Here is a 12,503-nt window from a genome sequence, read left to right on the forward strand (position 1 = left end):
GTTCCTGTAGCTCTACATCCTCATGAGCATTTGGTATTGTCAGTGTTCTGGACTTGGGCCATTCTAACAAGTGTCTAGTGGTATCTGGTTTTTTTCCTTGTCACTGTTACTGAAATACAGTTGAGGTACAGTGTTATCTTAGTTGTTGTTCTATTGTGCATTTCCCTGATAATGTATGACAGAAGCACATTTCATGTGCTTACTGCCATGTGTTGATCTTCTTTGGAGAAGTGTGTGTTAAGGTCTTTTGCCCATATTTTAGTCAGGTCGTTTGTTTTCTTATTGTTGAATCTTAAGGGTTCTTTGTACATTTGGGTTAATAGTCCTTTATCAGATGTGTCTTCTGCAAACATTTTCTCCTGTTCTGTGGCTTGTCTTTTCATTATCTTGCCAATATCTTTCACAGAGCAGAAAATTATAATTTTAGTGAAGCTTCGCTTATCAGTTCTTTCTTTCATGGATCGTGCCTTTGGTATTGTGTCTAAAATGTTATTGCTGGGCCCCTGAGTGGCTCAGTCGGTTAAGCACCTGACTTCACCTTAGGTCATGATCCCGGAGTCCTAGGATCGAGTCCAGCATCAGGCTCCCTGCTCAGTGAGGAGTCTGCTTCTCCCTCTGCCCATCCCACTGCTCCTGCTCAAAGGTAATGTGCTGTCTCTCTCACACACACACAAAAAATAAATAAAATCTTTAAAAAAAAAAAAACCTAAAACTAAAATAAAATGTCATTGCCAAGCCCAAGGTCATCTAGGTTTTTGTCCTTTGTTATCTTTTATGATTTTAATAGTGTGTTTTATTTTCAGGTCTGTGATTCATTTCAAGTTACTTTTTGTGAATTAGAGGAGTGAGGTCTTTGTCTGGACTCCTATTTTTGCACGTGGATGTCCAGTTTTTCCTGCACTGCTTGTTAAAAAGAGTATCTTTCCCTTCGTTATGTTTCTTTTGCTCCTTTGTCCAGGATGACTTGACTCTGTTTATGTGGGTCTGTTTCTGGGCTCTCTGTGCTGCTTCTTTGATCTGTCCCTTCTTTCATCAGTACCACACTGTCTTGACCACTACAGCTTTATAGTAAGTCCTGAAGTCAGGTAGCGTCAGGCCTCTGACTTTGTTCTTCTCCTTTAACATAATATGTTGGCTGTTCTGAGTTGGTTCTTTTCTATAATCTCCATTTTTCTGCTAATAATTCCTGTCTGTTCACTCATCAGGGAAATTGTTCTTTATAATTACTTGAATGCGTTTTCTTTCATTTTTTTTGAACATACTTAAATAGCTGCTTTAAAGTTTTTGTCTGATATGTTCAACATCTGTGCCATTCTGGGCCAGTTTCTATTAACCGCTTTTTTTTTTTTTTTTTCCAGTTGACTGTGGGACATATATTCCTGCTTCTTTGCATGTCTAATAATTTTTCTGTTTGTGTGCTCAACACTGTAAGTGATACGTGGTGGAGACTCCGAACTCTAATCTTTTGCTCTGAAGGATATTTACTTTTGTTTTTGCAGGCAGGTAGTTCAGTTACTGGCAGTTCACCTTGAACTCGTGGCAGTTTGGCTTTATGCTCTGTCAGGGCAGATACGTGGAAAGCCCAGGGTCCTTCCCAGGCTCCTCTGATGTGGTAGGATTCACCTTCTGAACTCTGCCTCTCCTTCAGGCCACGGAGAGCTCCGTCTCTAGCATTGTTCCAGCGTGGGCCCTACCGGAACATGTGACCCTTATTCCTGAAGCAAGACCACTGTGGCGTCCCAACCAGTGCTGGGTTGTCAGGTGGTATATTTGCTTGGGCCGGCTGGACCCAGGGTCACAGCTGATCTCCTGTATCTGTTCCATCTCACCCTATTGTAGTCCCTGTCCGGGAAACCTCATGTGGTGTCCTGAGCAGGCACAGCCTAGCTCTCACACAAGGACTGATGGGGAACCAAGATGCGGGTTTCAGTCCCTCCCCCAGTTCCCTCCATGCTACTGGCTCACCCCACAAATCTAGCCACTCCAGCTGCCTCCACACTCTGGTCTCTGCCTCTTCAGCTTCATGTGGCCTCTGTGCACACCTAGATTTCATGGCTGGGACATGTCCCTGGGCAGGTTGCTGCCAGAGTGTTTGTGAGGCTCACCGCATCAGCTGCCCCTCCCCTCCTGCTGTCCACAAGGTTGCTTGGTATCTTCTGTCCAGTTTGATGGTAGTCTATAGCATGAGGACTGGTCTGGTACCAGTTACTCCATCATAGCCACATTCCTGTTGCTCTTGGTTCGTGAATGATATGCCCGTTTGTCTCTAGAACCAAGAGTCACAGCTCTTCATTGTGAATTGTACCCTTTGCCACTGGTAAGTATTACCACACTTACCAATGTCTGTCTCCTCGCTTTTTCGTCTTCTCCTATTACTGACACTGGACTCCTGTCTCTGTTGTCCACACTCTTGTGGTACACCTTTGCCAGTCAAGTCAATCTTTCTGTGTCTCTCTTACACGTAGCACAGATCTGGATTTAGCTTTGGAATCTAATTATGAATCTGTTGAGTATATTTATGGAAAAATACAAGGGCAGATACTAGGAAAACATGGCATCTAGTGTCAGGGTTGGGGAAGAAAGTCATGTTGTTTTTGTCATTACTCACAGTGGATTGTCAGATAATCTCTCAAGTATGAGGTTGACTATTGTATGTTATGCCCCAAATGACAAAAGATGAGCAAATCAGTGAATTTAACAAACAGTCTATCTCACTATGCTCCCATATTTTGGTTATTTACATAACTGGTTCTGTAGCCATAATCCATGTATTGTTTTAGGCCTAATCCCACTGGTAAATAGATTCCTTGCTTTTACCAGATCATCTACTAAAGTTCTCTGGTTATCTCTCATGACACTGGAGTTAATCTTCCAGTCCTTCAAGAAGAGCTTATGGGAGCAAATTCTTTAAGTTCTTACATGTTCAAAAATGCTTGTCCATTGTTTTTATACTTGAGCAGCAGTTTAGCTGGATATACAATTCTTGGACCATACCTGCCTTTGCAGCCTCTGCTGTCTTCTGCCACAGATGTGGCTGTGGAACATTTTGAGGACAGCCAAACCCTACTTCACAATTGACATGCTCTTTTTCTGACTATCAAAAGGACTTTTTAAGCTGTCAAGTCCAGTGATTTTCCTAAGGTGTATCTTAAAATTGACCATCCTGTAACCTGTCTTTGGATCTGGATCATAAAGCTTCAGTTTTTCTAGGAATTAACAATTGATTTTCTAAACCACTGAATGTTAGAGCACCGCTGCCTTTCTTCCATGTCTGCTGTTTTCTCTCTAGTCCATTGTAACTCTGTTTTCCCTTTCACTTTGCTCACTTTGTATCATTCTTGTTCTTACTGTCTTGTTCCAGTCTCCTTCTGCCATTTCCCGTTCCCCTCCATTTCTTTGAGGTCTTCCTGTTCTTGCCTGAACTCTGTCAGTTCAGTTTTCCTCCTCTGTGTTTTGCTTCATGTTCTTGTTTTATGGAGATAACTGCTTCATGAGGTTTTATTTTATTAAATCATGGCAAAAGAAATCCTTGGTGACAATTTCTGTTGCTTCCAAGGAATATCGCAAATGGCTTTTCTGTGTTTCTTCCTTTTCCCCTGTGTTATCTTTGCATAGGTGAGTGATTCTTAACCAAAACCACCCTGGCCCTATGGGGAAGTGAACTAGGAGAAAACGGTGTGCTGATAAGGGACAGCAAAGGCAACTTCAGGTCAATAAGAGCTTGTGGTACACCCAGAATCAGTAGAAGGAAGTGGCTACTGTGTATTGTCACAATGATAGCAAAGTGCCTTTTTCATTGAGTGTTCATCGCAATGGATGCAATGGAGATGCCAGATTGCAATGCATGAGACAGTGCCATGTAATCATGAATAGCTGTGACCACAAAGGCAGCTCTGATTCTGTACCTGCTGCAGGGAGGCATGTGTCGGTAAGGGGTCATCACCCAGCACTGACTATGGGAACACTCAGTGTCCAGAAAGAGGTTGGCTCCCAGTGTCTCCGTGCAGATAGAACATGCCTGTGTACCTCCATGTTTTGTTTTGCCTGCCCTCCACTCAGAACCAAGCTAGGGACTAAGGTTTTGGCCATGGCCAGTGTGGCAGGCCCTGCAGGAGCTCCTGCATTTTGCACCTTCACTGTTGGTTCTGCCTGTGCCCACTGGCTCTCCGCTTGGTGGCCCGTCAGCCCTGTCGCTAAAGATGGACTTGGTGTCTCTCATCCTTCTCATGCTGTGGGTAGGCATGAGTTTATGCTGCTCTCAAGCTGGAGATGCATCTTGCTTAGATGCCAAAGTGCAGTCTATTTCTGTGTTGAGGAAACCTAGGACCCAGCCCACTGAGGTCTTTCCTGAAGGCCTGACAGGCAGAGAAATAGAGTAGCCCTTGAGTTCCTCTCAGGCCTTGTGTAGGGGAGCAGCTCTGCGGGACCTCGGGGGCTCTCTGAGGGAAGGGCCTGAAGTCTTACGCAAGGGCTCGGCCAAGGGCAGCAGTTAGGCTGCTCCCCTCAGTGGGTCTGTGCCTGGCTCTTGGGATGTAGGGAGTAAGTTTGCAGGAGCTTACGGCCATCTTGGCAGCCTGCATTTTCCCTCCTTGTTCTGCCTGCCAGACCAGGACTGCCCACAGGTGGGAGCCCCTGGGACAAGTCTTAAAAGCCATTTTGTGGTTCTCTCTGCTGCTCTTGATCTTCTAGGTGTGCAGAACTCATGAACTCACAAATCCTGGGATCGCTGATGTCAAGATCCGGCCAGACCGCAAGATCCTGGCCACTGCGGGCTGGGACCACCGGGTCCGAGTGTTTCACTGGCGGACAATGAAGCCACTGGCTGTACTACGCTTCCACAGTGCCACCGTCCACTGTGTGGCCTTTGCCGCAGATGGCTTGCTGGCCGCAGGATCTGGGGATCAGCGGATCAGCATCTGGTCCCTCTACCCGACCCACAGTGACATGTCTGCTCCCTTGTTGGGCCCCGCAGAGGGCAGGGAGGTGGGTGCCCATGCTGTGGCCTGACCCAGGCATGTGGAACCTCAGGACCCCTGCAACAGCCAGCCGCAGTTCCCCTCCTCCAGTTACAAGAGGTACTTGGTCTGTGGAGTCTTTGTTTTCCACCCCAGGTGCGTGTTTCCTTTTGTGAAATACAGCACCTGTATGACAGTGACTTTACAGCTTACAAGAGTAACTGGGCCAGACGCCTGGGCAGCTATGGCCCAGGTGAGAGGCCAACCTGGGCCTGCTTTACAATAAACCTCTAGATGCAAACCCCCGGGCTCAAGGTACAGATTCTCTAAGGTGACACCCTGGATTCCCCCTTCGGGTCAGCTCTGAGAGCTCTCCTCAGACCTTCTGCTAGGCAGGGCAATTGACCCCTGACCACTGGGGGACAGTGAATATGGCCCCCAGGTCCTGCGGACTCCATTGGCTCCTCACTCTGAGACAGGCCAGGAGCTCCCGATGCTCAGGGCTGAAACCAGAAAGAAGTGACCAGACCCCTTGGGGGAGCAAGGCAGGAGGAGTGTGGGCTATGGGTGAGGGCAGAGGCAGGGAGACCTTGTGGCTCAGGGGCAGGCCAAGCGTGGGATCCGTGGGAGGAAGCACCGCCCCCAAAAGAGAAAGACCAAAGACGGCAAGGTGCCGTGGGTGGAAAGTATGGCAGAATTAAGTGCAGCCAACACGGCCACCAACAACACAGAGCTAGCACTGTGCACCTGGGGCAACGGGATGAACAGCCAAAGCAGCTGGTAAGTCCATAGTCTCCTTACCAGGCCCTGCCGTCAGGGCGCCTTTTAAAGCTGGGCTGTTGGTTGGGAAGGAATAGGAACCTGGAAATTGGGGTGGGGGCTGTGGGCTGTCACTGAGGAAGCTGGGGGGCCTCCAATCCCTTTGTTCTGCTGCCTTTTTTGCCAGAAGAGCCCCCTTCGGTCTCTGCCTGAAGAGGTCAGTCTTCCTTTACCTGAAGGACCGGAATGGACCCTCCGGGGGCGGGGCCCCTGTGGGACACTCCTGACCACCTTCCCCCACACTGGCTTTGCTTATAACTAGACTCAGGCCCCAGGAGGGCCCCAAAGGGTGAGGTACGAAGTGTGGCCCATGATGAGGTGGCTACGCTCCAGAAGAACTTCATGCAGATAGAAATCTGGAGAACATGTGTGGGATCCAGGTGGCGGGGATATGAAACGTATGAGGCCAGATCCATGGAAACAGGACCACTCCCAGAGGGTCTGGGTTTGCTGCAGCCTGAGGACTAAGAAAGGGCCCCAGGGTGTGGTTGCTGTGTTGAAACCTGGACCACAGGGTGGGTTCACTGAGGACAGTTAACTGCCAGAGCCACCTCAGTGTGCTGCAGAGGGAGTGAGCCACGGGGTCGGGGGGATTGTGGTATTTGAGGGGACTCAACAAATGAGCACTGCCAACACTCCACAAAAGCCTTTCCCCATGACCTTGAGGAGTACATCTGCAAGGGGAGCCCGGTATCCTTGGAGAGCTCTGTGATTTCTCCTCTCTGCAGGTTGGCTGGAGCCACTGCCACAGAACGAGGATCTCGAAACGCAGTGGAGTCACTGGGTCTCTGAGTGGCAAGGCCTAGCAGTGGCCTTAACTGCCCAAGATGGAGTAGACGTGGTTGAGTGGTGAGCAGCCACAGACACCAGCAGCCAGACTGGCAGAGATGCGGGCGTGGGCTGGTGGCCTTGGGGCCCTAGGAGTGCAAGTGACAGCCCAATCAGGTTTAGCTTGAGTGGAAGTGTTTTGGATCAAGCCAACAGATACGTGACCCGGGCCACCAAAATAGAGTCACAACCCCTTCAGTCACCACCCAGGCCCCTTGAGGAAAGACCCCACCACACTGCAGACAACGTATACTGCTGATCTTCTGCCCAGCCTCCCCAGGGACATGGCCACTCCGTAGGGGACAGTATACCGTTGGAGCTCCCAGAAGGCCCATCCTGGGGACTGGCCTACTACCCACATGGACCCCATTGGCTGGAGGTGCTGGCAAGTGTCCTCCAACACCCCTGGGAGGGGCCACGCTGGCCCCCGAGTATCCTGTGGCCACGTCACTGGATGTTGGAAGGACACATCCAGAAGGATCTGCACACAACAAATGTCAGAAGGAAGGGCTTTGTTTAGGCTGCAGGCTCTCGAACCTCATGGATGTGAGGAAAACTGCCAAGTCAGCCACATTTGGGGTGCTCCTCACAGGGAGGCTGTAGGGTCAGAGACAGTGAAGAGGGGCCTCACCAAGCCAGAGCCCTGCATGGCTCCCCCAAGAGGCCACGTGCTGAGGGTGTTCTGGAACCCGGCTGTAGTTGGCTCAGTCCCTTTTCTCATCTCCCTCTTCTCTCTGTTGACCCCACCAAAGTTAGTTGGGGTGCTGGTTGTGGGGGCTCATTTTGAAAGGTGAGCCTCTGCAAATCCCATCTGTGGCCAGGCAGCCACGGGCTGGTGCCCAACGGCAAAGAATGGTCCGAAGAATCTCCAAGCGTCCCTGGCCTCTTTGTTAGAGCACAGCTGTGAGCACAGAGTGAGTGGTGACAACATGCAGTGCTCGAGAGCACTTTCTGAAGAGTGTGCTGTGCTGCCCGGAGGGGTAGGGGCACGCCTGTCTGCCTGTGGGGCGGGAGGGGAGATGTGAGTCTCCTCAGTTACTTTGCACGCCCTTCCAGCAGCCCTGCCACAACCCACTGCCGAGGCTGGGAGGCCCCTGTGGGGGTGCCAGCCCCCTGCCTCAGCTCTGACTCCGAGGCGCTGGGCGAGGGTCTGGTGCCACCTTGAGAGGCTTCGAAACCCGATGGCTGAGAAAGTGGTGCCCCCACCCCTGCGTAGGCCTGTGTCATCAGCTCATCAAGAATCTTGGTGACTAGCCCTCTGGTAGAATCACCACATTTACAAAAACAGCCACAGAGGTGTGTGTTCCAGACAAAGGGACAGGGCACTGCAAGTCGGCGTGAGGTTTATTAAACCCAGAGATGCTTCCAGAATGTCTGAGGTGAGACTTCGGGTGCCTTGCCCCTGAAGATGGTAGGGAGGTGGTGTTGGCAGACGCGGACCCAGAGTCCCTACCTGGCCCTCACCTTCATGTTGAAGGCACAAGCAGAGATGTGTGGAGGATCACAAGTGACTGACTCCTTACAGAGGTCATGTGCTGGTGAGCAGTGTCTCAGGGACATCTTGTGGCCAAATCGTGGCGTACGGGGGGCCAAATTGGGCCGGCAGAGCCTTACTAGTCCTGTGTGCCTGATGGGGCTGTGTGGCTAAGGCAAGCAGTTTCCAAGGCCATGCAGGCCTTCTGGATGTCATGTGAAAAGACTGGTGGCCAGGATTTGGATCTGTTCAGCCGAGACCCCTGGAATTGCAGTGGCACCGACTTCCTAGAAACACTACTGTGTGTTGGGGGCCCTCTTCTGTGCCCACTGTGGGGCCCACAGTTTTGCACAACATGGCCTCCATCAGCAGGATCTGAGGCATTAGCAAATCACCACAGACTCGACCAGTCTCAAACTCCCCGGGGCGTAAGGAGAAACAGGGGCCCCGCTCGGACACCCAGCCTGGGGAGGGTACTTCCTGTTTGCAAAGCTTCAGATGGTTCTTGTCATGTTCCCCGGGCTGAGTCATTCCTCAGACCTGACCCAGTGTTGGGGGCTGGCTGTGCTGCGAGACCCAGGTGTGCAGGGGCTCTGCCATCTTCCAAGAGCTGTGTGAGCCCCTTGCTGGAAGGGCTTAAGCCAATCTCCCTGAGCTTCCAGGATGGGCTGCAGAGTGGGCAGAGCACTGTGCCTGCGGCCGTCCCACAGTACAGGCAGGTGCTCTACGAGGAGGAGCCTCTGTGTGGATCCGAGGTTGCCCTTTACCAGAAGGATGCATGCACTCTCAGGGTCAGTCCCTTTGATGTAAATTTAGGGCCCTAAATGTTCTGGGATTGGCTTTTTTTTCCTTCATGTGGATGCTCATAGTGGCTTTATTCCTAAGAGTGCCAAACCAGAAACAACCCAAATGGGTTGACAGGTGAATGGACAGAGAAGCAAACCATGGTAAATATGTACGGTGTAGTCCCACCAAGAGGAGCCTGGATGGATCCGGAAGAACCGGGGTGAGGGGAAGCCACAGTCTTGCCATGGTCCTTACAGGCCAGAAAGCTCAGCATAGCCCAGATCTCCCGCAGGCCGTGCAAGGTGTCTGTGCAGGTGGGGCTCCATGAGGTGAAGGCTGCTCTGGGCATGGCCTCAGGCAGAGGCGGTAAGAGGGCCTCCCACACCCCCTGATAGAGTTCTCTCCACTTTTCACTTCACCATTATTCAAAAAGTCCTGCTTTCCCTTAAAGATCTTTCCACAGGCCTCCTGCCCGTCAGTAAAACTTATCCTTGGAAGTCCAGTTACTGCTGGTGTTCCTCAACCTGTTAAACAGACAAAAGAATGACAGCAGAGCTTGGGCCAGGCCTCCTGGCCTTCCCTTCAGGCCATGTGGGAATCCCCACTCCCTCCTGGTCAACCCCCTGCAGGCCAACAGCAACTGCCTGTCATGGTACCTCGGGGGCTGGGCCAAGGGTGGGGAGGCAGCATCTGAGCATCTCAAGCATCTCAGGCCGCACACGTCAGATGCAGACCCCCACCCCTCACCCCAGGCCCAGCAGCTCCTCCGCACTCCCAGCCACTTCTGTCGGTGGCAGCTGGATGGTTTTGCGAAACCAGCCCTCAGATTTTCTGCCCAGTTCCTAAGTGCCTTTCCTAGCTACTTGCACTGTTCACTGAGCAACCATTTTCAGGACTTACACTCAAGCCCCATTTCATTCAGGAGCCACTTGAATTTAGCACAATCCACAGTGGCCAAACCGTGGTGATTCTGCAGCACTGACATCGATGTTAACATCCAGGGTGATGAAGGCTGTGGCTCAGGTGCCCAGGGGGCAGGAAGTGCGCCAGGCAGAGACCTGAGGTTCCCCAGGTGAGTGATGGGGGACCCATTGGCCAAGCATCACTCATCAGGTGTCCTCCCCCTCAGCAAGATGATTTCTAGTCCAAACTATCCATGGAGAGAGGCTCACCAGTCTCGAAGAATTCTTCATTAATACTCTTAGTGGAGGGGCGCCTGGGTGGCTCAGTCAGTTGAGCATCTGCCTTCAGCTCAGGTCATGATGCCAGCGTCCTGGGATCGAGTCCCATATCAGGTCCCTGGCTCAGCGGGAACCTGCTTCTCCCTCTCCTGCTCCCCCTGCTTGTGCGCTCTCTCTCTCTCTCTCTCTGTGTGTGTGTGTGTGTCCTATAAATAAAATCTTAAAAAAAAAAAAAAAAAGCAAAACAAGACCCTCTCTTAGTGAAGAAGCTGCTCACAACCAGAGAAAACTTGTTTGGAGTAGTGATGCAATTTCTTTTTTTTTTTAAAGGATGTTTTTGCCTCTTTTTTTTTTTTTTAAGAATTTATTTATTTGACAGAGAAAGATCACAAGTAGGCAGAGAGGCAGGCAGAGAGAGAGAGAAAGAGGAGGAAGCAGGCTTTCCGCAGAGCAGAGAGCCCGATGTGGGACTCGATCCCAGGACCCTGAGATCATGACCTGAGCTGAAGGCAGTAGCTTAACCCACTGAGCCACCCAGGCGCCCCTTTTTTTTTTTTTTAAGATTTTATTTATTTATTTGACAGAGAGATCACAAGTAGGCAGAGAGGCAGGCAGCTGAGAGGGGGAAGCAGGCTCACTGCTGAACAGAGAGCCCAATTCGGGGCTTGATCCCAGGACCCTGAGATCATGACCTGAGCCGAAGGCAGAGGCTTTAACCCACTGAGCCACCCAGGCGCCCTGCGATACAATTTCTTATGTGCGGTTCTGGCTCTGCTAAATGTGTTCTGCCATTCTGTCCCCATTGGAAGAGCTTCCATGGGTCAGGAGTGCCGGCATGGTGTGGCCAGGGCCCCTAGTTGGAGCCTCACAGGCTATAGTTAGGGGTCAGTAGGGGTGGGCACCTCTTTCAGCCCTCCTGGTTGTTAGAAGAATCCAGAGCCTCATGCTCTAAGACTGAAGCTCTCAGCTCCTGGGGTCTACCCAGCCTCTTCAGGGCCAGCAGGAGTGCCTTTGGGGTACTCTTTGCGGAGCCTTTCATGGCCCAGGGTGGGAATTGATGTTCTACTGGGGAGACAAATCACCCCCAGTCACTGCCTCTGGGGCCAAGCATGCCTCTCATCAGCAGGACAGACTGGGCTGCAGCGGGTCCCCTCTCCAGGTCACCTCCCTGGCAAGGCAAGCAGCTATGCCATCCCGACCAGCCAGCCCAGGCAAGTGAACAGCCCAGCGTGTACCTCTGGTGAGAGCCCGCCTCGGGAATCTTCCACCCATCCTCTTCCAGACCCATGGTTACCATGCACATGGGCAAGGGGTACAGCGCTTACCCAGCATTCCCTGCAGGCCGGGTCCCTCTCAGGCAAGCTGGAGGCTGGGGACAGACCAGGACATGGATATGGACAGGGGCAGCCGTGGGGACACTGAGAATTCTCCACCTTTTCTTGCGCTTTCTCCGTTTCACAGGTGGGCGATGTCAGGCCGCCATGGCTTTGGGAAATACGCAGACCAGGCTTGGTGTGTGACGGGGGGGCGAGCCCTGGGGAGCCGGACGGGGTGCTCTGACGCTGAGGCTTCACTGATGAAGGGCTTGCTGAGGCGCAGTGTCCCGGGAGACCTTGGCGTGCCCGCTCGGCCGGCTGGCTTGGTGCTGACGTGCCGTGCATGTCTTTACGCTCCCGAGTGAGTGATGTTCAATCAGGTGTTACCCACCTGTGTCTGTGCCAAGAAGCCGCAGAACACCCTCTGCACAAAAGGACTGTTTGCACAAAGAAAAAACATTCCTTCAGGGGGTTCTTTAGAAATGCTTGATACTCAACTAGCTAGAACTTCATGGCAAAGCCTGGTGTCAAAGACGAGCTGGCACAGACGGGAACCTTACAGCTGAGCTGGTTGTGCACCTGTGCTTCGGGGAGACTCCTCCCCCAGTCTGTGGCTCAAGAGCGGGGGAGGGTGGCAGTGCTGTGGGGGGAACCCCCCTGCATCCCCACATCTGGCCCACTCCTATCCCTCAGCATCACCGAGCTCACTCCTGCCTCGACTCAGCTCCCCCTGGGGCCAAGCTCTCCAGCTTGGGAGCCCGGCGAGAAGGAAGCACCTGGGCCCGGACAGAGTGGAGCAAGAGGCTGAGAGCCAGGCAGCGGCTGGTGAGTGGAGCAGACATACGCCCAACCCACCCAGAGACGTGCCCCCCCAAGTACAGGACTGTCAGTTCTGCAGAGGCAGTCCTAAACCTGAGCTTAAGGAATCCCTGCGGGAAAAAAAATCTGAGCTAGCAGGAGATGGAGCCCCAGACCGGAGGAAGTAGGGCTCAGCTGAGAAAAGGTGCTCGGGGCCTGCTGAGGAAATGCTTTGGCCTCCATCCCTGCCAGGAGGGGGCCCAGAGCCGCTCCACCCGTCCACCCAGCACCCACGGTGGGTTCTCAGATCTCGGAGCAGGTTCAGTAAAGTATATCCCATGTGCCA

At 52.2% G+C, this 12,503-nt stretch overlaps 1 protein-coding gene across 3 annotated transcripts in view; it reads left to right on the forward strand.

The window, feature by feature from the left end:
* GNB1L (G protein subunit beta 1 like) overlaps positions 1 to 5,256 on the forward strand; it is a 59,261-nt gene extending 54,005 nt beyond the window's left edge. For all 3 annotated transcript variants that reach the window (XM_044243712.1, XM_044243713.1, XM_044243714.1), the window contains one exon: positions 4,690 to 5,256. In XM_044243712.1, the coding sequence (XP_044099647.1) occupies positions 4,690 to 5,007 (318 nt within the window). In that variant the 3' untranslated portion in view covers positions 5,008 to 5,256. The remainder of the gene's footprint in view (positions 1 to 4,689) is intronic.
* The last annotated feature ends 7,247 nt before the right edge of the window (positions 5,257 to 12,503 follow it).

This window comes from Neovison vison, chromosome 3, assembly GCF_020171115.1.
Source record: "Neovison vison isolate M4711 chromosome 3, ASM_NN_V1, whole genome shotgun sequence".
Lineage (NCBI taxonomy): Eukaryota > Metazoa > Chordata > Mammalia > Carnivora > Mustelidae > Neogale > Neogale vison.